Below are 25,183 nucleotides of genomic sequence, written 5' to 3'. Positions count from 1 at the left end.
TGGGTCTGGAGTCTCATGTAGGCCAGGTAACGACAACAGATTTCCTTCCCTAAAGGACAGTAGTGAACCAGATGGGTTTTTACAACAATCAACAATGGCTTCATGGTCGTCGTTAGACTTTTAATTCCAGACTTGTTATTGAATTCAAATTCCACTGTCTCCTGTGGCGGGATTCGAACCCAGGTCCCCAGAGCATTTCCCTGGGTCTCTGGATTACTAGCCCAGGGACAATATCACTACGCCATCACCTCCCCATAAGCAGTCTGCTGGACGAGTGAGTAGCTGACTCAAGAGGGGCAGGCCTAACCCATTTAACAGCAAGTCTCATTCACATTCTACTGGCCAGCATTCAGTGCTCAGTTAAAGCCCTGGAGAGTGTGGGGGAAAGAGGGGGGTCTCATCAATGGGAAGCTCAGTGCAGGAGAGGTCCGGAATTTCCTTGTGGGATCTGAAGAACAATCCTGGTCCCACAAAATAAAGTTTAAAACTTTACCTTGCAAGGTAGTTTCTTCTTTCAGACCAGATCTCACTGAGCAATAGTTGAAATGCAATTGGGATTCTATCCATGGCCTGAGATCCCAATTGGCAGAAAGCATCACACCTGACCCAAAAGGAAGCGAAAATTCCCTCTTCTGTCTTCACTAAGTGAAGACCAACAAAAAGCAGCAAATTAATAACTGATAATTTGAAGTAAAGAATTATAATAAAGACCCATGATCAAATCCCACTCAATCATATTTTTTCTCCTGTAAATGAAATGCTCAGTGATTCACAGCTGACTTTGTAATGGCTCACTGATTTTGTCCAGTTGACAGCTGAGTAACGCAGACCAGGAAGGTCCCGTGTCTGATCTCTGGTCGGGGCTCGATAAGCCGTTAGTTGGCATAATAGAGATGCACCAGTTGCCACAGATTAGTTGACAGTGGAAAATCTGCCAACATATCCATTCCTTGCTGTGATGCAGCCCAATTTCAAATTGGGCTTAATCGGGTGTAGGTGTGTGGGGGTTAGGGCTTGGTTATGATGTTACTTGCAGTCCAGGGCAATAACACAGGGAAGCAGAGGTCCAACAGTGCCCATGGAATCACAACTCAGTAAAGGAATCAACAGCTTCAGAAAAGGGGAACAAAAACTGAAAGAGAAATGTAATAAAAGATTTTACAAAAGTAATTAGCATTACTTTAAGGTTCACTGGATTTCAAATATTCTGTTGAATACAAAGCATACCATGCTTTTGGCAAAACTATCATTTCCTTCTTCACCCCCATCCTATTAACCCTCCCTGCTCTATTGGAAAGGTCTGGCCTTTCAGAAACATGTTCTGATAGTGTCAGTATTACTCCCTGAATTACTTAAATAGTATCTTGCCAACCAGTTTTCATTCTCCCCCCCACAGAAAGCAAGAGGACATGTCCTTAGTAATGACTTGTAGCTCTGCAATGGTAGAAGTAACACAGAATAGTGGATATATGTCAGTGTGTGTCAAATCACCATCTAATTAGTCAGTCTGACATCATACTGGTACAGGCTACTCAAATGATTCAAGACACACAATTTTACAATGATGCTCGTTTTATTTATAATGTTGGTTGATTAATGTAATGCCGTTTTATAATGCACAGCAAGACCAGAATGGATTTATTTTGTTTCCCCCACCACTTTGCTTTTCATTCCACGGCACCACCTCTACACCAGCGTCTCCAAGCAGAAATATCCTCAGTCAGTGTAGGAACAGACCACGGCAGAACTTAACACACTACCAATTTCCAAAGCAAGTTTCTGTCACAGACTGAAAGGATGGAGTTTTAAAATGATAAAACTTAAACAAAATACACAAAATAAATTACTAGCTGTGTCAGATTTTATTTGAAAACTCCTGTGGCAGTGACATTTATTGGCCATTTTGGACAAGGCTGGCAAAATATTGCTAAATGCACTTGTTTCACAAACAGAAATTTTTCATTGGAATACTTTGCTTAATCCTCTGATAATTAAGACTTCACCATTCACTTAAGCTTTCTTGATTTATGTCACTGAGTTTTATTACGTTGTATCATGGTCCAGTTTTGTTTGCTCCCTCCATCCCCCCCCGCCCCCTCTCAAAAGGTGTCGATTCGTGTAGGGGTTTACACTAGGGGTAGTCTCCGCCACCCTCTTCTGTCTCATGTAAATGGACAGGCTTCTCTTGTGAGACCAGCCAGTCAATTCACATGGACAATCTAGTAGAGATCAATGCATTAGGAGAAGGTGGGTGAAAACAATGCTGAGAAGTGATTGAATAATCTGCTGTGGCACTCTTTGTAGTAGTACAGATGCCACTGGATGTCAGTTAGATAAGGTACCAGAGGGTCCATCAAATTGTACTCCAGCCAAAACCAGCAGCTTCAGGAGAGAGAGTTAATGGTTAACAAAAAAATGGAAAGAAAAACCCAAAAATAAATAGTGCAAAATTGTGGGAAAAGGTTGTGTGTGTGGCTATCGGATTACAGTTACATTGTGGACATCCACATTTAAGTCAGTTTTGGCTGGGTAAACAACCTTCAGGTTCCCCTCCACATCTACAACGCGTACTTGTTTCACAATCAGTTCAGGACTGGCCATCTTAATCGAAGTCAAATTGACAGATCCTGGTTCTTCCATTTTCTCATTGCTCACTTCAGTCTCATCATCAGATACAGATTCCTGCTCCTGGTTTTCAAAGGTGAATTTGTTCAGTTCTGCCATTCGCTGTATTAAAAAAAAAACGTATGTCAAGGCTTATGGATGTTTACACAATGTATAACATTTCAATGAATTTCACGGAATTATAGCTGAAGTATTCCAGACTGATCTGGGATACAGGCAGTGTGTTAAACATTGAACCAACCAAAATAAGAAACACACAAACAAGGCTATCATATTTGCTTGTAATTTTTCAGTGTTGACTACACTATAGAATTACTAAAAAAGATTAACCATAATATGGAACCTCAGTTTATCTTTCCCCTCCTAATAGGGACATTAAAGTCAATGGAATGACCCCTACTCAGCCCTGACTAAATAGAACCTGAGCCTTATTAGACTGTATCACTGTGCCTTTCCAGGAAGCACACATCAATTGAGCTATCAGCGCCATCCTGACCTGCGATTATACATTTTTAACTGCATCTCCTGTGGCCCAGTGACATTAATACAGTAGTATGCTCACAAACAGATCCCTTCCCATATACCAGGGACACTGGAGACAGATTCAAGTTTCCTGAACATGTACAGTAGTTGAAAAGCCTAATGTTATAAGAGCAGCAAAATAGTACCAGCATTACAAACACAGTGAAGAGAAGGAACAGTTTGTGAATCATTCCAAAAATCCTAAAAACTGGGGGGGAAAAAATCTATTGGTCCGACATGAATCCTTTGGTACAACTTGCATACATTTGTTTTTAAAGGAAACTTCACAATTTGTTTGTGGTTGTTATGCCAACCCCCAGTGGGGGAATTGATACATAGAATTCAACCAACCCACAAGCTTCATCGGCCTGTGTGGGCAGGACTGAGACACTGATATGCAGAAAACATGTAGACTCATTGGGAAAGAAAAAAAAATGAAAGGATATTAAGAAACAAGGAGTACAATGGGACTAGGGGGAACAGAGACAAAGCGAATAGCAGTTTCAGAGAATCTACACACACACACACACACACACACACACACACACAATGGAACTCATGGCCTCTCTCTATTCTATAAAATTCCATGTTTCTTCCAACAGTCAGCACATATAACTAATAATAAAAACAAAAAAATGCTGGAAAAACTCAGATCTGGCAGCATCTGTAAAGAGAGAAACAGAGTTAACGTTTTGAATCCATATGACTCTTCTTCAGAATTAAAGTTAGTTCTGAAGAAGTCATACGGACTTGAGACATTAACTGTTTCTTCCTCCACAGACGCTGCCAGACCTGAGTTTTTCCAGCATTTTTTTGTTTTTATTTCAGGTTTCCAGCATCTGCAGCATTTTTGCTTTCATCTTAGTGTATATTACTGTCTGGCGGGTGACATCTGCCATGTGCTTAAGATTCACCAAACTAAATTGAGAAATCCACTGAACAGGCTGTCCAATACAGAGTGCGAATACCCTGTTCCTGCACCAATTTCCAAAGTCCGAAGAACGCAGGTGCAGGCTGACAACAACTAACAATAAAGCTACCCAATTCATATCCAATCACAATCATCATTTCTGTTCAGGCACTGGTTGGCAGGATTATCTGGAGCCAAGTGGGGAGCACCCTAGCCCCAGTGACAGGACAACACTTCCAAGTCCCACTAACAAGCCAGGTTGCTTGTCAATTGTACTGTGGAATAGTGTGAAGTTTACCCTAAGTATTGGATTACAGACTCTGCTATGGAGCATTGGTTTGGTTCCAATCTTCGTTCATCTGACGCATCATCATGGAGCTAACTCAATCCCAAAGAGACCGTACTAATCGCAGCATTGAGTGAGGAGGTGCATTGACATCATTCTCTTGACCATTCCATCGATGAACTGAATGGTGGATCCTCAGATAGAGGTGCACAGCTTCAGCAAAAATTGTTTGCCTCCCTGCAATCCAATAATGGCAGGTACCGACCCCTGCACTGGTGAGCACATGGACTCAGGTCTCATTTCCAGGTCATGCTTCCCAGTAGCCATAGTCCTGAACTTCAGTTTCTTCATCGGCTATCTAGTAAACATTATCAGCAGCAACCCTAAGGAGTAAGGAGGACAGCTTGCAAACTGCCAGTCACCTAGATATCCTGCTGTTGGTGACAGTGACACTGTATGAAGGGATATCCACAGAAGCTAAGGTGGGTATCAATAGTGCCACCTCATTTATTGCTATGCTTCTGAATCAGGACCATTATGGGTGGCAGTGCAGTATAGTAAAAGGGAAATAAAATGACTCCAGACCAAATCACAAGACTGCAGAAAAGCAATTGTGTTTGTTAATATTAAAATGTAGCATTAAGTCAGTTGCATTGTTTTATGAAGTTTGCGTTAACCAATCTTCCATGACATACCACACACGCAGTCAATGTACTATTTCATAAGAAAATGTTTCCTTAGGTACCTATTTCTCACAAGTGGTTTATTTACATAAAAGGGACAATTAGCTCAACAAGATCATGATCCCACGAACATGTTCCTATTGTCAGATGTTAATAAAATGCACTGCCCTGGTTATAGTGCTCAGTACAAAAATAAATGTACAGGACAACACTGTGGTACAGAATGTAGCTGATTACAATAGTTCAAATTATTGGTTTATAAATGATTCCCATATCCAAGTTTAAACGCATTCTTACATTAATTCTACCAAAGTTTGCATTGGACGATTCACTGTCCATACAGATGGTCAAATGCAGTGAAAATGATTGTTAACTTTTATAGTATACAGGAAAAAATGGGAACTATTTTAGAAATTTTATTTGTACTGGTGTAAAATAAATTACTGTGATAAAAGATCTAAAGAAGCATTGATACTTCACTGAATATTTAATGTTATTTTTCAGATTCTTTTCTCCAACATAATAAATTGAATTTGCAGCCCAGTTCTTAACACTGCTGAGTGATCTTGCTGGAGAGGGGAGATCACATATATCTGATCAAATATCTGACCTCACTTCTTGCTGACTGAATTTCATTGAGGGAAAGAGCCAAGCTTCAGAATTTATGAATGAAAATAAGCAACGGATTATCATTTTTTTTCTTTAAAATTCTGATAAGATTAGGCAAATCAATTTTGTGGAATGGGGCATTTCACTATTTTGGTGTCCACTGTTAAGCAGATCTAGGTCTGGTACACCAAGTTCAGATGAGAAAAAATACACTGGACTGATCAAAACACATCAAATCCAACTTACTGTACCAGTGCAAATGATTTCTAATTTCTGTACCAGATATCCTTGTGCCCCCTTATAGGGGCTGCTAAATTACTAAATTGCAAGTAGTCATGTGCTGGGAGCAAGTGGCCACCATGCACTGGACTGATGCTGCCAAACTCACATCATTAAAGACAACAGAGAGGAGAGATTTACACCCAATCTGAGCTGGATTCAAATTCAGGTCACGGAGTTAAAGGGACAGCCACTGCCAAACCCCTCTGCCATTTCCAACTTTAACAAGTTTCTTTTTGAAGTTTCTTCTGGCAAATTGGAGACTGAATCAATAAATTTTAAAACTTAAAATCTTTCCTCAGATGGTACATCAGCAAAGGCAATCCATAATTACTGAGTTGCAAAACCACAGTGCAACTTATTACAAAATATAATCAGTAGTTCAAGTTTTGCTGGTGTTGTGCTCATTCTGAAATGGCATCATGTTGACCACTATGGGTGCATCTAAACTACACTAATACTGCAGTTATGGTATACATGCAACCTGAATTTGGATCTGACGTTGGAGAAAAGCAGGGTGAAATTTCCTGGAGATGGTGGTGGCACTCCAGTTCAGTTTGGAATCAGGTTTAGGTGCTATAATGTAAATCACTGCAAAGTGGTCCCAGCTTTGCACCAGTAGCAAACATATAAGGCATGAATGCACCATACATTAATTCACTCCCACTGTGCACAATCTATCCCATCAGGGTCTGTGAAATACATTAGCTCTTTCATCTTCAATGCTCTTGGAATCCGATACCGAGAAACAACGCAAGATAGGATTTTCAGAGACTCGTCTATTGTTATTACGTGCCACTGTGTGGTTAATAGAGAGCATGGTGGTCTAATACTTACACAATTGTACAAGCTACATGAGCCAATCCAATTGAACAAAGCCCTTTTATAATTCAAAGCCTAGATACAATACTGATTATCAATAGGTTAAAACTACAATAAAGGGGTTGAATTCCTTGGCATAATAAAGATATTGTGCATTGTATAATGGAAGGCTGCTTATTATATTCAGAAGCAGCTCCAATATCACCACCAAGGATTTTCCTTTATTTATCACGAGATAGTATACAGTTTTCCATTAATAATTTAATGAAAGATATCCAAGTCTAAACTAAATTTTGAACTTACATTGAAAACGACAAAGTCACCGATTGTGCAGAAAAACAATCGCACCCTACCATAGTGGAGGCTTTTGGAATTCACCAGAGGGTTACCTGATGAGAGTTTGTGGCTCCTGCCTTTGACTGATTAATTGGACGTAGCATTTTACTGGGTCTATTGTGCTTTCTGAACCCCAGATAGTTTACGCTTAGCAGCACCAGAAGGAGAACCGAGTGTCTGCCAATGGCTGCGTTCCTACACGGTGTAAAAGTACCTGTTCATTGAAACTGTGTGGCCAGGCAGCAGCCTGCCAAGTACCACGCAGACCTTGTACCATCATCAATAACACACGTGTGGGGCCGTGCAAAAAACATTTAAGGGGACTGCGCACTGAAAAAACTAGCTACACCCAACAAATAAATTTTAAGAGAAACAGTTAAACTGTGCAGAGCAAAATCTCCTAAACTAAATGTGACTAAGGATAGCATAGATTCAATGTGTAGCTAGCTATAGTCCCAAGTCCAAGAAAATTGCATGGCTAACATGTGAATAAGGATAATTATAGACTTAACATGTAACCAGTAGCTACAGGACAAAGAAAACAAAAGGAGACAAAAAATAAGCATAATTGGCTACACATAAATCCAGGAGGAGGTTTGGAGTTACTGACCACAATCAGACAGTCCATCACATTTTTGCAGGTCTGCAGGGTTGAGGAGCTTGTTACTTCCAAGAACAGCTGACAGGTGGTTTTTCTAATCTAAAAACAAAATGAATTGTTATAGATCAATGTGGAAAATAACATAGTACAAGGGGAGGTGGGAAAAGAAATGCTCTGAGGGAAGCCCTTGCACCCAAAATATTAACGCGTTTGTTTTTCTACAGGTGCTGGTGGACTTGCTGTGTTTTTCCAACATTTTACTTTTTTGTTTTGAAAAATAAACAGCATCATTTAGATATTCGTAATAATTAGGGACATCAAAATGACCCGCACTTTACTCTTAAAGCACTGAGCAGTGCAGTAACTTGTTTTTGTGCATTGTTTCCAAAAACAATGACTTGCATTTATATAAGCCCCTTCATGAGCTAAGAACATCTCAATGCTCTTTACAGCTAATTATGTGATTTTAAAGTGTAGTCACTGTTGTAAAGTAGGAAACACAGCAGCCAATTTGTGCTCAGCAAACTCCCACAAACAGCAATGTGACAATGACCAGGTCGTTTGTGACAGTGATGTTGGTTGAGGGAATACTGAACAAGGCACCGGGAAAACTCCCCTGCCCTTCTTCGAAATAATGCCACAGGATCTTTTACATCCACTGGAGAGGGTAGACAGGGCGTCAATTTAACATCTCATCTGAAAGATGGCACCTCCAACAGTGTAGCACTCCCTCAGTATGGCATTGGAGTGTCAGCCTTGAATTGTTTGCTCAATTGCTGGAGTGGGACTTGAACCCACAATTTCTGACTCAAAAGGCGAGTTTGCTACCAGATGAGTCACAGCTGACGCTTTTTATTCACACTAATTGTCAACAAAATTAAATTAAAAAAGGGAATCTCCCTTGGTTCTCCCGATAGCTTATTGGCAATACACAGTGAACCAGAAAGGCAAGGAAGGAGCCAGGTTTAATTGCCAAACTGCACTGAGTTAATCTGTCTCCACAGTGGGTGACAGAGGAGCAAAAACTGGTTTCAATCCCTAAATTATGATAGATTAGGAAAAACTTTTGTCTCCTGATTCCATCTTGCGTACCCACTGGAAGTGAATGCATATGGATGTTAGATCAGGATGAGGATTGAACTATGATGCAATGCACCTCCACACTCAAATAATCTGATGACACTCTTTAAGGCTCATACATAAACAATCACTCAGTTGAGGTGCCAGAGGTTGACTATAATTTGTCAAACCATTGTCAAACCAGGATGTAGAAGCAGTTTGGGCTGAGATGAGAAATGATAAAGGTAAGAAGTCACTTGTGGGAGTGGTGTACAGGCCCACTAATTGTAACTACACAGTAGGACAGAGTATAAAGGAAGAGATAATGGGAGCTTGTCAGAAAGGTACAGTGATAATCATGAGGGATATTCATCTGCATATTGACTGGAAAAATCATATGGGCAAAGGTAGCTTAGATGAGGAATTCATAGAATAAAATGGGATAGTTTCTTAGAACAGTACATTCTGTAGCCTACCAGAGAGCAGACTGTACTAGACCTGGACTTGTGCAATGAGATAGGATTAATTGATAACTTCAAACTGAAGGCACCCCTAGGTAGCAGCCATCATAATATGATTGAATTTTACATTCAGTTTGAGGGAGAGAAGAGTGGGTCCAAGACTAGTATTTTAAACTCAAATAAGGGCAATTATGAGGGCATGGAAGCAGAGCTAGCCAAAGTAAACTGGCAAATGAGTTTAAGGGATAGGTCAATAGAGATGCAGTGGCAGAATTTAAAGGGGTATTTCAGAATGCAAAGTAGATACATTCCAACCAGAAAGAAAAATTCCAAGGGGAGGAACCACCATCCGCAGTTAACTAAAAAATGTTAAAGACAGTGTCAAACTTAAAGAGAAAGCATATAGTTGTGCAATGACAGGTGACGGGTCAGGAGATCGGACAGAATATAAAGAACAGCAAAGAATGACAAAGAGATTGATAAGGAAGGAAAAAATCACAGTACAAGAAATGTAAAGGCAGATAGGAAGAGTTTCTATAGATATTTAAATAAGAAAAGAGTTAAAATGAGCGCTGGTCCTATAGAAAATGAGTCTGGGGAATTAATAAGGGAAACTAAGGAGATGGCTGATGAATTGAACTTGTATTTTGCATCGGTCTTCACTATAGAGGATACAAGTACCATCCCAGAAATAGCTGTAAATCAGGAACTGGAAGGGAGGGAGAAACTCAGGAAAATTACAACTACCAAAGAAGTGGTACTCAGCAAATTATTTGAGCTGCAGGTTGTCAAATCCCCAGGCCTTGATGGACTTCCTAGGGTCTTAAAAGAAGTGACTAGTGTGATAGTGCATGCATTAGTTTTAATTTTCCAAAATTCCCTAGAGTCGGGGAAGGTTCCATGAAGTTGGAAAAAGGAAGGGAAATAGAAAGCTGGAAACCACAGGCCAGTTAACTTAACAGCTGTCATAGGGAAAATGTTAGAAGCTGTCATTGAAGATGTTATGGCAGGGCACTTAGAAAAATTCAAGGCAATCAGGCAGAATCAACATGGTTTTGTGAAAGGGAAATCATGTTTAACCAATTTATTGGAGTTCTTTGAAGGAGTCACATGTGCTGTGGATAAAGAGGAACCGGTGGATGTACTGTACTTAGGGTTCCAGAAGGCATTTGATAAGGTGCCACATCAAAGTTTACTGCAGTAAATAAAAGCTCATGGTGTAGGGGTAACATATCGGCAAGGACAGTAGATTGGTTAGCTAACAGGATACAGAGAGTTGGCATAAATGGGCCTTTTTCTGGTTGGCAAAATGTGACAGGGGATCAGTGCTAGGACCTCAACTTTTTACAATTTATATAAATTGTGACTGGATGAAGGGACCGAAGGTATGGTTGCTAAATTTGCTGGTGACACAAGGATAGGTAGGAAAATAACTTGTGAAGAGGACATAAGAGGCTACAAAGGGACAGAGATAGGTTAAATAAGTGGGCAAAGATCTGGCAAATGGAGTATAATGTGGGCAAATGTGAAATTGTCCATTTTGGCAGGAAGAATGAAAGAGAAGCATATTATCTAAATGGGTGAGAGACTGCAGAGCTCTGAGGTGCAGAGGGATCGGGGTGTCCGAGTGCATGAATCACAAAAGGTTAGTATGCGGGTACAGCAGGTAATTAAGAAAGCTAATAGAATGTTATTGTTTATTGTGAGGGGAATTAAATACAACAGTAGGGAGGTTATGCTTCAGTTGTACAGGACACTGGTGAGACCACATCTGGAGTATTGTGTACAGTACTGGTCTCCTTATTTAAGGAAGGATGTAAATGTGTTAGACACAGTTCAGAGAAGGTTTACTAGACTGATACCAGGAATGGACTGGTTGTCTTATGAGGAAAGGTTGGACAGGTTAGGCTTGTATTAGAAGAGTAAGAAGCGACTTGATTGAAACCTTTAAGATCCTGAGGGGCCTTGACAGGGTGGATGTGGAGAGGATGTTTCCTCTTGTGGGAGAATCTAGAACTAGGTCACTGTTTAAAAATGAGGGGTTGTCCATTTAAGACGAGATGAGGAGAATTTTTTTCCTTTGAGGGTAGTGAGCCTACCTCATGACTGCCTTCCTCACAAGGCAGTGGAAGCAGAGTTTTTGAATTTTTTTTTAAGGCAGAGTTAGACAGACTGTTGATAAACTATTGGGGTAGACGGGAGGTTACAATTGGATGAGCCATGATCTTACTGAATGACGAAGCAGGCTCGAGGGGCTGAGTGGCCTACTCCTGCTCCTAAATCGTACGTTCATTACACAGCAAGGCTATACTGTCTTCAGGAACAAAGAGGAGCAAACTGGGGAGAAAAGTAGTATTTTGCAAAATCAGGTGGAAATATCATATCATGGTTTCATTCCATTAAAAACAGTATGAGCAGAAGAATGCAGAGGATATCAAGCTGTGCTTCATCAGTGCTGCTCTGCCCATTGATAGGTTGACATCTTTACAATTGGACATAAAACTTCCCTTTGTTTAATTATTTTTCTTATGCCAATCAAAATGGGGGGTATTAAATGGGGGGTATTAAATGGGGGGTATTAAATGGGGGGTATTAAATGGGGGGTATTAAATGGGGGGTATTAAGGGCGCGGCAAAAGAACAATTCCCATTTCAGCTATCCTGAGCCAACATCAGGGAACACGGGTCAGGCTCAGCATGCACTCTCCTACCCAAAGATTGTCGAAGAGAATCTCTACTGTTATTAGTGTGAAACCTTTTTGTTTCCTGCTAAAGGCACACTGTCATCTCTCTCTGAGTGACACTGCCAATACTACCAACCAGTAGTTTTGTGCTATAGGTCCAATTCCATCCTAACAGACTATAACTGTCCAAATTTATTTCACGTAAGCCCTTTACACGCTAACAGGTAGGCTGGCATCAGGATAGGCTGGATTTGAACTCAGATCCCAGAATAAAAATATCCAACCCACTGCTCACCGATCCCCTAAAATATTCTCAACTTCATGACAGATCCACCCATAAGAGCAATGAAGTGCACTTGATATGAAAAGTCATTTCAGTTTGCTGTGTATTACATGTAAAAGCCTTTTCTGTGGTTGGTGGAGGAATGCTGCAAAGTACAGACATAATGGAAAATTCAACTATGACTCATCCTTGACCACTTGTTGAAAGGAGCTATGGCTAATTATTAAATTGATTGCTAGGAAACCTACCTTTGTTTTATCACTGTTTGTGATTGGTGGGAATGAAATTACATGATCTTCAGCATCGACCAAACAAGGAAAATTTTCTTTTCCATTAAGCAACTGGAGATATCTGAAAAACATAGAGAGACCAGCATACATAAAATTCAGGAGGCGTCTATGGCCAGGATATTATTTTCTATACACCATACAGCACACACACACAATAGTGTTGCAACTCTACATTAAAGCCCCTTTATTTTCAATAATAATCTTATTGTGAATTGATCTTTTTGTCTCACACATTCTAATGTGCTGATAAGTTATTAGTTACATCTTTTATATGGTACAATTCACATCAAAGTCTAAGAATGGGCAATGGCTGTCACCATTTTAATGTAATCAGATTTCTTTAAACCTACAAGAAATCCCATGCATGGGAATTTGATGAAGTGTGATGAACTTAATTGTAATGTTCTCCATAATCCAACAGGCTGCCAATACTGAAGGGTAAATTTGATGACTTACAATCTTTTAGCACAACTGCTTAACGTGTTCAACTGACCTTCCTGCTGGCATCACTTTGAGGCCAGATCAACTCATTTGTTGTAGCAACAGTTTGATGGCCAACAGAAAGAAATGCTGGTAGGGATCTGGTCCAAGCGCATTATGCATTCACACCAAAAGATAGTGAACAATAAATCTACCTGTAAGAGTGCGATTACATGGATACAGTGATAAAGGGTTGCTATGGTCCATGAATCTCAACCAAGAAAAACCATCAGCACCTTCAGAATTGGGGTTGGGCAGTGAATACTAAGTTGTTTTTTGGCAAATTTTGGCTGGGTGACGTTATTCCGATTGCAAGATGAACCAGGTAGGATTTGTACTGCGAACAGCAACGACAGACAGAATGGGTCCTTACCAATTTCAAATGCATGGCGATGGCAGAATCATCAAGTCTAATTTACAAAATAGTGCCACACCAATTCAGAAGGAATAGCTTTTCCCCTCACAAAGCTCTGGCATGGATTTGCAATCGGCATAGAATCATAGGATGATTTTGGCACAGGAGGCAGTGATTCGGCCCGTCGTCTCTGTGCTGGCTCGCTGAAAAAGCAATTTGCCCGCCTTCTCCCCACAGCTCTCCACATTCTTCCTTTTCAGATAATAACCCAATTCTCTTGTGGATGCTTCGACTGACCCTGCCTCCATCACACCTTCAGGCACAGAGCTGCCTCAGGGGGATGAAGATTTAAAAAATTAAAAATAAAGAATTTTAAAATGTTAAAAAAACATGCCCCCTCAGGTGACTCTGTCACATGAACAGGGACACGTTCTAAATTAAATTTAAACATTTTAATTTAATTTTTATTTGCTGTTGGAAATCTCATTCCGCCAGTGGATGAGGTTTCCTAAAAAAAATCCAAAAGCCGCTTTGCCTTTTCGCCTGCCCACCAGCTGTAAGGTTGGACAGGCAGCGAAAAATTGAACTTAATTATTACTTTAATGGCCTTAATAGGCCTTTTAGTTGTCGGCAGGACACTGCTGACTCCCGCGCATGCCCAGCGACCGAAATATCGCTCGAGTGCGCAATGACATCGGGATGCTCGCCTGTCATCATCGCGCGCCATTTTACGCTCGTTCAGGTCGGGCATATGCCCGACAAACGAAAAATTCTGGCCTATATTTTACATTGCCTCTCTGTGTTCTTCCTATCTTAATGCATCACTTCACACTTTGCTTGGTCCTGAAATTGACCTCAGCCTCCAGGGATAAGGAGCTCCTGTCCCTGAATGCCATCGACCAATTACATTTTGTTTTTCCAAGTTTTGTGCCATCTGCAAATTTTGAAATTGTGCCCTGTACAACAAGGTCTAGGTCATTAATATATAATGTTGCATCATTTACATTTTTAAGATGACATCTTTTAATTAAAAAAGGCAGTAGAGGACAGAATGTTGTTTTTTTACCTGAGGCAACAATAAATAAATTTTCAAGATATTGGTGACCAAGGTCTAACCTTGGGTAATGCGAACACAGATTGTCAATTAATTCACCTTATACATGACCTCAATTCAAGCAATTAGAAGAGGCCCTGCAATTCCCCAATGGCTCACTGCATTTATCCCGTCAGAAGCTGTGAGATACAAACTGAGAAAGTCCTAGGTTCAATAGCTGATCTGTCCTGAATCAGCTCTCAGTCTGGACGGTCCTGAAATTAACCTCAGCGCCCAGGAATAAGGAGCTCCTGTCTCCGAATGCCATCTGCCAGACCCTACCAAAAGATCATACTTGAATATCAGCTGGGATAGGATCAGGCATGGTTTTGATGATCTCATGGATGAGTTGTTTCCATGAGAGTTACAATTTGCGCGAGAAATGAGAAGCTGCATGATTCTGTGGGATAGAACCCAGCAGAGAGTTAATGCCTTCAGAAACTCCGTCCCAGGTCCACCCCCAGCAGACTGTCAGAAGAATGTTGGCTTCTGGCATTACTTTCAGTGAAAAATAAGTACCTGTGCAACAATGGATATCTATTTCAGTAAACAGTAGCAATGACAGAGAGATGCTGTAACACAACCAATAAATAAACGTTTGCGTGTTACTGACTTGTGAAGTCCAGAAATATTTTGGCGTTTCTTCTGTTTTCGTTGCTCATCAGCTTCCATCTGTAACTGTCGTACCAGGTCAGCCGCCTTTATCTCTTTCCTTCCAAGTGGCGTAATCTAAGAGTAAAAACAGAATTGCACGAGCATTGAAAGGCTTCGTAAAGCTGACATGTAGCTCGTGGAAAAGTGGGATGGAACACTGCCACAAGTCCCATGGCAAAAATTTCCACTTCATCGTCAGTGACAATAACTGAACTTAACTCAAAACACAGCTTATGGTTACAACCACAGTTTACAAATACAATACGTTATGGCTGGTTTTTCCATCTGCTTTAATTTTCTGATGATCGGTTCATTTGCCCTTTACAAAAAAGTAGACCTACTTATGAAAATACCAACTAGCCTTAAATACAGACACAATAACTGTTGGAATGATATCTTTAGTCACTGAAATACTCTCTTCCATACCAAGGGTACAATGAGTTAAGAAAAATACATTTATAATTTAATGTTAATAACCTGATTTTTGAAAAGAATCAGATTTCCAGACAGTAAATGGATTGATGGATGCTCATTTTGAAAGTAAGACTAGATAATTCTAAAGAAGTCAGCTAATAAATCTGTTGTACAAAACAATTTGTTGCACTGCATAGTAACAATCACATTCCACAGCATTAATGATCAACCGTGTAAAACACAGTCTTAAAAAAAACACATTCTTCTAAATCAGAGACAGGGCACTCTCTGCTAGGAGATGATAGATTTCTTTCAATTTCTATTGTTCTGCGTTGAGTGACTGTGCCCTCAGTTGCCAAGGTCCTAAGCTCTGGAATTTCCTCCTTAAATCTCTCTACCTCCTCCTTATTCAAAAATTCAATAAGATTGGTCAAGCATGACCTTCCCTTTTGAAATCCATGCTGACTTCTCTACTCTATTTTCAGTTTTTAGATGTGTTTTTATTATGTTTTTACGAATTCCATTATCTTTCCTACCACTCTTAAGCTAATTGGACTTGCTCTCTTTCCCATTTTAAACATAGGAATCAAATCAACCGCTTGTTTGTTTGTTTTGAGTATCTTCTCTCTCATTTCTCCTGCGGACAATGGTGTGGTTTAGGAAGGCTTCTCCTCCATCCATGGTCAACAAGTTTTGGAATGGGGCTTGAATTTGCAGTCTTCTGATTCAGAGGCAGGAGTGCTCAACAAAGCCACTCAGGCTCCCAAATCAGCTACTCACCAGTCCTCCTGCACTATGCCCTTTTTTAATTCATCTTTATAGAGAAGTAATAGTCCCTCTGCTGTCTCTTGCCTACCTTCTTTTAAATTATTTCTCCAATTGCATTCTCTTAAATAACTTTCTTACAATTTATTACTGCAATCTTTTTCCTATGTCCTTCCCGATCTCAGTCTTAAATCTCGTTTGTGTTTTTATCTCAAGCACCAGGCCATAAACAGTAAATGTTAAAAGTCCCCTTGCACTAGAACACAAGGGATAGCTGTCCACACATTACTGAGTGTGGTATTAATCGTCCCTGAGGTGAGGCACTTAAGACAATTAAGACATTGCAAAAACCACTCTAATAGGGTTATCATCATGAATAATGGATAACTGAAGTTACCTGGCAGCAGCTCCATAAAGCTTAGTGATGCCAGTAAATATGCAATCAAAACTCATTCTACGTTATGACAGTCTATGCTGCCACAATAGCCAAAGACCATTTACATTGGAAAGGCAAATTTTAACAATCACTCAAACAAACAATCTCAACTTGGTAACATTACATAGTCAATAGATTCAGTAAAAACCAGCATTTGAGGAACTGAGCCCATATGAGTCAGGAAAGTTACTTTTCCCTTCATTCTTTCATGGGGTGTGGGTATCGATGACAATGACAGCATTTGTTGCCGATTCCTAATTTCCCTTGAACCGAGTGGTTTGCTAGGCCATATCAGAGGGCAGTTAAGGGTCAACCACATTGCGGTGGGTCTGGAGTCACATGTAGGCCAGACAGGGTAAGGACGGCAGACCAACAATCGCTGATAGTTTCATGGTCACCATTACTGAGACATGATTTATATTCCAGATTTATTAATTGAATTTAAATTCCACCAGCTGCCATGGTGGGATCTGAATCCGTGTTCCCCAGAACATTAGGCTGGGATCTGGATTACTAGTCCAGTGACAATAGCACTGGGCCACCATCTCTCCTGAAGTTCTCTGAGTTATCAGAGGAGTTCTATTCTATCAGCCTTACTTAATAACTTCTACTTTCTAACACCACATCTGTAACGATGAAGATATTATTGGTGGTAGAAGTGAATGTAATGAATATGGTTAAATACAGAAGCAGCAGCACACTAATTGCAGATTAACTGAAGACTTGAACATGATCAAGCTACTTAATCTGGCAATCTCCAGTTACTGGTGTATCATCTTATCCTTAAAATTTCCATGTAGACAAAAATAGAGTACTGGAGACCAACTCATTCATAATTTACAACATGCTTTTCCTGTAAGCTTCAGGTTCCTGAGTTTAGATAGAAAGGAAACATTTTATTTCCAGCATGTTTTGTGACATCTATTTCAGTAACAATCTTTACAAGTTCAAGTAATTACTTCACATCCAAAAGTCAATACCCTCCCAATTGCTTAACTTGCCATACTCTTCATTGTCGCCTACAGTAATAGGGCTCTAAGTAAAAAGCTGAAAGTGATTGATAATCACGTGCTGCGTTAGTTTATACTGTTTAATCATCTGCTGAAACAGCAGACAAAGGAATGCAGGATGAACATGTTGAGCATTCATCTGTTAATTTTGACAAGCACTTGTAAAATAACATGTACCAGCTGATCTCCTATGCCACGGTTCATGAGGTGATGTAGAATTGCTCCCTTACATAGCAATTAGAAATCAAAACTTTATGATTGAAATGTTATCAATCTGCCTATCCTATAGAGCACTTTCAAACATTCCAAAACAAGAGATCCAAGTGAAAATGCAGCACAATACGAGAGGTTGACTCAGCAAATCATGAAGTGATTCGGGTGTTTCAAGTTCAAGTTTTTAAACCTTATAGATGATAGCAGCAAGGACTGACGTAGATCACTTCATATTTTAATTCATGAAGTCTGTAATTTCAGCATTTTACTGGTATTAGGAGCTGTCTTGGGATCCCCCTAAGCTACATCACTAATTGTACATTATAAAGTGGGGGGTAATGTATATCAATCACACGCCTAGATAAGGGTCTCCTCAATCGAAATGTTGGTTTATTCACTAGCTGGTTGAAATTTCTTTATGGCAAAGTATTGTCGGAGAGAACAGAATGCACAGTAGAGCTGAGTGATAGGGAGGAAAATGGAAAATCCCTGGGAGCCTGGCAAAGGGAGATTCATAGATTGATGTGACTATTATAAAAAGTTGATATGTCTGAGATGGAGGTTTAAAACCAAACATTTCTCTAAATCCTGACTTTTGTAAAATAAAATAAACCTCACGATCGACAAGAAATGTATGAGTACTCATCCATCATCACCCTACTCAGTTACCTTTCTTTTAGAACTGCTGTGCATTTGAATTGGATGTGGTCACTGCAATGTTCATGTCACACAAGTCCTAGTGGAATAGTGAGAAGTAGAAGGATAATTGCACTCTTAACTCACTCAACTAAAGAACATTCTGTTCAGGTTCTCCCGGGGCTCTACCCCTGTCCCAGTTTGGCAAGTGTCAGCTGCTTTGCTCATTTTATAATTTATGAACATAGTTCACACACTTCAACTGCATTGGTTTTAGCACAATAAAAAAAATTAAATTATATATTTAAAAATCACAGGAACGTAAGCAGGACTAGATGGTGAATCATTGGGTGAGATGTTGTCCTGGCACAAACAGATTCCTGATCTGGCTAGGTGGGGTTTGAAGCTAAATACAATTGTGATGGCTACAGTGTGATTCAACCAAAGTAATCTGCTTCATGTCCAAATAGTTTGATTGGATTACCCCAATCATATCCAAGTATTACAAAAGGTCCCACTGTAATATTGTGATAGACCATGCTTCATTTACAATATAAAACCATGTGGAACATCATTTTAACTTGCAACTTCATAAGCTTTTCTTAGGGTGCATAAGCATGTTTTGGTAGACAGAGCCTATTGTTTCATTATTTCTTCTAGTGAACACTAACTTACTGCTGCAACATGTACATTTACCTTCAACGATTGGGAGGGTCTGGCGTCATACAGCAAAGGTCCCTTCACCAAATTTAAATCATGTGTTGCAATAGTTGCTAATGTTCTCTTCTGACAGTCATCATCATGCAACTTGGTCTGGGGAAACAGAATTAATCACAGCTTCTGTTAGCCAAGCCGTAGAGTAGAAGTTTGATATAGTCATGGGAGGAAGGAAGGGAAGAGAGATGAGCAGGCAATTCATTTCCCGACAAACGTGAAAGTACTGAGAAGGAAATGACATTAATTCCTAAGGAATTGCTTTAGCCATTCAGAAGTATTTTCTACTCCTACTACATAATACAGAGCTTGAGGAAACTGCTTTTCTCACCTGAGGTAGGTCACATCATGAACACTAACACTTCCTGTTGCTGATACATAACAAGTATTTTGATGAATTAACACTCAAATCATAATTCAGAGTGTGCCACTATAACAGTGGGAGTATAATGTGTGTTTCACAGGTTATACTGGCATGGGCAGAAGGGATTTTTTGTAACTTTAGCATGTTAAGGCTACATGCTGTAGGACAAAGGACAGAAGTGATTTTCTTCTTTAAAATACTTTTAGAAAAATGATCAGTTGTGATTTGCTGCTTGGAAGTTGATATTTGCATATGTGAAAATGTGATGATCAAAAGTGGACAATTAGACGTAATGGCCATTAAAGGCTTAGAAATATTTAAATCAGGACATGTCAATAACCTGTGCAAGAGAATGCAGTTTCATTTTTAAAATTAAATTGACAGATCACCAGTTTAAAAGAATTACCTGAGCTATGAGGAATCGTTTCAATGCATTTCCTGGTCTCAGGTTCATTCCTTCCACAATGCAACACACAATATAAGGCCTCACATCCTTGATATTGGGAGTGACTTTCACGAATACAGAGGAAGGGCTTTCAGAAACATGCAGCACTCGCACCACTAATTTGTTCAACTCCTCCATCCCGTCCGATTCTTCATCATCATCTTTCTTCAGAGCCTTCTTTTTCTTCCTTGCTTTCTCCCTGTTCTCAGTTTTCTCCGCACTGTCTGTTTTCCCTTTCCCCTTGCCACGGCCTCCCGACTTCAGATAGTCCAAGATGGATTTGGTCTGACATCCATTCACCATTTTTTCTAGCCGTTTATCTTTTAAGCTATTTCCTTTGAAGTTTATTTCCTTCAGCTTGGGACATTCAGCAAGCTCATAAGGAATCTCTGTGAGCTTATTGTTGGACAGATCCAGAGTCTAGACAGAAAGAGAGAGAGAGGAATACTTAGTGATTCTTGCACAGTGAAAAGATGCATATCTCTGGCTGACACTATCGGATCATCTCCAGTGTAGCCGATCACCACCTGCACTTCTGGAAATAAAAGCGAAAGTGCTTTGCAGGGCGTTGAATAAACTGGGGACTCAGCAGGGCGCTGTAAACAAAAAGGCATGGCTGAAGAAAAAGCGTAAAGCAGCTATTGAAGACAAGACGGTAGTATTAGGGAAGAAGGTTCCAGAAAACAGTGGAAAAGTGGCTGTAGAAGCAGCTCCAATCGATGAAAGGAGAGAAGAGGGAAAGAGTAGACCGAGGCTGAGCACTGTGGAAGGTGCATGCAGGGATGAATTATTGTTGGTGATGCTGGAACAGGCTGGAGGGATTTGAAGGTGAAGACATGGATCTTAATAGTAATTCAGTTGTGCACAGAAAGCCCAAGAAAACTTGGTGAGGGTGAGATTTGTTATACAAATCCAATCTGTGGTTGTAGTATAACATTGGGGAGGAGAGCAAGTTAAAACTCTGGAGAAATCACAGTTATCCCGGATCCACTCCTCCAACTCCAGCCCTTGAAGCACCGTGTCATGAGGACACCCCATTTTGAGACAGACAAGCCTGCAAACATTCTGTTTACAACCTGCAGTTTATAAATTAGTTTGAGGTGCTTTGTCAGCTATCACTCAAGTGTGTGGATGCATCAAACAGGTCAGTTCAAGCCAGCACATGCAGTTACTGGTGTGTTCTCATCAATTCCCATTTTGAGAATTAGCTGGTGACCTTGGTGTCTGAATTGGGGAGGGGTTAAATTGGCCACAATCCTCACAGTCCAACCATGGCAGCTAATAGAATTTAAATTCAATTAGTTAATAAATCTGCAGTTGAAAGGTATTCCCAGTAACAGTGACAATGAAACTATCACTGATCGTATTAAAACTGATCTCATTCATCAGTGTCATTTAGGGAAAGATATCTGCCGTCCTTACCTGGTCTAGCCTACCTTAACTCTAGAGCCACAGCAATGTGGTTGATTGTAAGGGCATAAGAGATAGGAGCAGAAGTAGGCATTTGGCCCATCGAATCTGCTTCCCTATTCAATAAGGCCTTGCGGATCTGATTGTGGCCTTAATTCCATTTCTTGCCTGGCCCCCACACCTCACATAAACCCTGGACTCCCTTGTCGATCAAGAGTCTGTCTAACTCAGCCTTGAATATACTAAATGACCCATCCTCCACTACACTGTGGAAGAGAATTCCAAAGACCAACGAGGTTCAGAGAAGAAATGCCTCCTCATATCTGTCTCAAATGGGCAGTCCCTATCCTTAAGCTGTTCCCACTAGTTCTACATTGCCCCACGAATAGAAACATCTTCTCAGCATCTACTCTCGGAAATAGGCAAACGACACATTCACCCCAGCACTCAGATGCCAAGAGGGCAGCTCGTCACCACCTTCTCAAGGACAATAAATGCTGAAATAAAAATGGAAAATTCTGGAAAAACTCAGCAGATCTGGTAGCATCTGTGGAGAGAGAAACAGAATTAACATTTCAAGTCCAATATGGCTCTTCTTCGGAATAAATGCTGGCCTTGTGAACAATGCCCACATCCCATTAAAGAAGAAAAGAACTCTTAAAGCACTGTGAGGTCATATTGGGCCAGAATTGGGTTTTGGTTGTCACATTATGGAAAGGCCATTAAATATTATATACGATTATATATAAAACTATATAAAGGTTATTAAAGTTATTAAACTCTAAGAAGGCACTGTGAGGCCACATTGAAAGGACTGGGCAGCTTTGGCTGCCACACTATAGAGAGGTTAGTAAATATATAATACTATATATAATTCTACATATAATTATATAACGGTTATTGAAGTTATTAACCTCTAAGAAAGCACTGAGAGACCACACTGAGTGAGTTAGTCTAAGTTTTGGCTACCACACTGTGTAAAGGTTATTAAATATATATAATTATTATATGTAAAACTATATAAAGATTATTAATGTTATTAAACTCTAAGAAAGCATTGAGAGGGCACACTGAGAGAGTAGGTCACAGTTCTGGCTGCCACACTGTATAAAGGTTATTAAATAATTTATATAATTACATAAGGATAATCTCTATCACTACAGAAAGGTGATTAAAGGTTACCAAATATCATATATAAGTATATTAGGGTAATCTCTATCGCTACAGGATAGTGATTAAAAGTTATTAAATATTATATCTAATTATATAAGGATAATCTCTATCACTATAGAAAGCTGACTGAAGTTTATTAAATATTATATCTAATTATATAAGGATAATCTCTATCCCAACAGAAAGGTGTTACAGGTTATTAAATATTACATATAAATATTTAAGGATAATCTATCCCTACAGAAAAGTGATTAAAGGTTAATAAATATTATATATAAATATATAATCTCTATTGCTACAGAATGGTGATTAGTTATTATTATATCTAATTATATAAGGATAGTCTCTATCCCTTCGGAAAGGTGATTAAAGGTTATTAAATATTACATTCAGTTATATAGGGACAGTCTCTGTCCCTATAGAATGGGGTTGAAGGTTATCAAATATGTATATAAAATTATATAAGGACAATCTCTACCCCACAGAAAGGGGATTGAAGGTTATTAAATATTATAATTATGTAAGGATAATCTCTGTTGCTACAGAGAGGGGATTCAAGGTTATTAAATATTATATATAATTATATCAGGATAATCTCCATCCCCACAGAAAGGGGACTGAATGTTATTAAATATAATATAGTTATATAAGGATGATCTGTCCTTATAGAAGGGGATTGAAGGTTATTAAGTATTATATATAGTTATATAAGGATAATCTCTGTCCCTATATAGTTATATAAGGATAATCTCTATCACTATAGAAAGGGGATTGGTTTTTAAAATAGTACATAGTTATATAAGGATAATCTGTCCCTATAGAAGGGGATTAAAGGCTATTAAACATTATATATAGTTATATAAGGATAATCTGCCCCTATAGAAGGGGGTTAAAGGCTATTAAACATTATATATAGTTATATAAGGACAGTCCCTGCTCCTATAGCCGGGGTTAAAGGTTATTAAACATTATATATAGTTATATAAATTCACTCTGCCCCTATAGCCGGGGTTAAAGGTTATTTAACATTATATATAGTTATATAAATTCACTCTGCCCCTATAGCCGGGGTTAAAGGTTATTTAACATTATATATAGTTATATAAGTTCACTCTGTGCCCCTATAGCCGGGGTTAAAGGTTATTTAACATTATATATAGTTATATAAATTCACTCTGCCCCTATAGCCGGGGTTAAAGGTTATTTAACATTATATATAGTTATATAAATTCACTCTGCCCCTATAGCCGGGGTTAAAGGTTATTTAACATTATATATAGTTATATAAGTTCACTCTGCCCCTATAGCCGGGGTTAAAGGTTATTTAACATTATATATAGTTATATAAGTTCACTCTGCCCCTATAGCCGGGGTTAAAGGTTATTTAACATTATATATAGTTATATAAGTTCACTCTGCCCCTATAGCCGGGGTTAAAGGTTATTTAACATTATATATAGTTATATAAGTTCACTCTGCCCCTATAGCCGGGGTTAAAGGTTATTTAACATTATATATAGTTATATAAGTTCACTCTGTGCCCCTATAGCCAGGGTTAAAGGTTATTTAACATTATATATAGTTATATAAGTTCACTCTGTGCCCCTATAGCCGGGGTTAAAGGTGATTGAACACTATATCCAGCTCTATACAGTCTGTGCCCCTGTCGCCGGGCCTGCCACCCACCCTCAGGGCTGTGAGGTGCCGGACTCCGGGCGGGAGCTCGGGGATCAGGTTGCTGGAGGCGGCGATGGTGCTGAGGAGGGTGAGGCCGGGCTGGAAGAGGTCGGCGGGCAGGGCCTGCAGCTGGTTCCCGGACACATTGAGGGAGGAGAGGCGGAGGCAGCGGCCCAGGCCGGGGGGGAGCTGCCTCAGGCGGTTGGCGCTGAGGTTGAGGCTGCTGAGCTGCTGGAGGAGGCCGAGGCCGGCGGGCAGGGCCTGCAGCTGGTTCCCGGACACATCCAGGCTGTGCAGGGCCTGCAGGCGGCCCAGCTCGGCGGGCAGGCCGGCCAGGCGGTTGGAGCGGAGCACCAGGCTCCGGAGCTGGGCTAGGCCGCACAGCTCAGCCGGCAGCTGCCGCAGGCCGGCCCCCAGCTCCAGGTGCTGGAGCAGCGGCAGCCGCCACAGCCCCGGGTCCAGGCCGCCCGCCCGCACCCGCTCCTCCAGCTCCGGGCCCCGCAGCACCAGCTCCCGCCGCCGCTCGGACACGGCCAGCCGGACCTCCGGCCACTCGGCGGCTCCGGCCGCTGCTGCTGCCGCCGCTTCCTCCGCCTCCGCCATCACCGAGCCGGATATGGGAGCAGCAGAGCCGCCCCTGTCCGCCCGGGGGGAGCGCAGCCCGGGCACCGGGTACCTCCCCCCCCCGGGTACCTCCCCCCTCTCACACCCGGGTAACCCTCCCCCACCCCCCCCCCCCCGGGTAACCCTCCCCCTCCCACCCCCCACCCGGCACCTCCCCCACCCCCCTCTCCCTCCCCCCCCGGGTACCCCCCCCCCCCGGGTAACCCTCCCCCTCTCACCCCCCACCCGGCACCTCCCCCACCCACTCTCCCTCACCCCCACCCTCACACAC

At 40.7% G+C, this 25,183-nt stretch overlaps 1 protein-coding gene across 1 annotated transcript; it reads right to left on the bottom strand.

The window, feature by feature from the left end:
* Positions 1-1,554: 1,554 nt before the first annotated feature.
* Positions 1,555-24,894, bottom strand: lrrc47 (leucine rich repeat containing 47). The gene is made up of 7 exons (XM_078557685.1): positions 24,298-24,894; positions 19,990-20,448; positions 19,202-19,318; positions 14,991-15,106; positions 12,408-12,510; positions 7,683-7,772; positions 1,555-2,727 (listed from the first exon to the last, which is right to left on the bottom strand). The coding sequence occupies exons 1-7, from the start codon at positions 24,889-24,891 to the stop codon at positions 2,476-2,478; spliced, it is 1,731 nt and encodes a 576-aa protein (XP_078413811.1). The 5' UTR covers positions 24,892-24,894; the 3' UTR covers positions 1,555-2,475.
* Between the last annotated feature and the right edge of the window lie 289 nt (positions 24,895-25,183).

The sequence above is a fragment of the Cetorhinus maximus genome, chromosome 15 (assembly GCF_964194155.1).
Source record: "Cetorhinus maximus chromosome 15, sCetMax3.hap1.1, whole genome shotgun sequence".
Taxonomy (NCBI): Eukaryota; Metazoa; Chordata; class Chondrichthyes; order Lamniformes; family Cetorhinidae; genus Cetorhinus; species Cetorhinus maximus.
Note: the sequence above shows the minus strand (reverse complement) of the source record. Positions and strands in the feature narration are given on the sequence as shown.

Excerpts from the sequence above, each read along its gene's own strand:
- lrrc47 (XM_078557685.1), bottom strand. The coding sequence starts at position 24,891 with ATGGCGGAGGCGGAGGAAGCGGCGGCAGCAGCAGCGGCCGGAGCCGCC. Across the intron at positions 19,319-19,989 it reads AACGATTCCTCATAGCTCAG|ACCAAGTTGCATGATGATGA; the intron begins GTAATTCTTTTA and ends CTGTTTCCCCAG. Across the intron at positions 15,107-19,201 it reads GACCCTCCCAATCGTTGAAG|ATTACGCCACTTGGAAGGAA; the intron begins GTAAATGTACAT and ends TTTTACTCTTAG.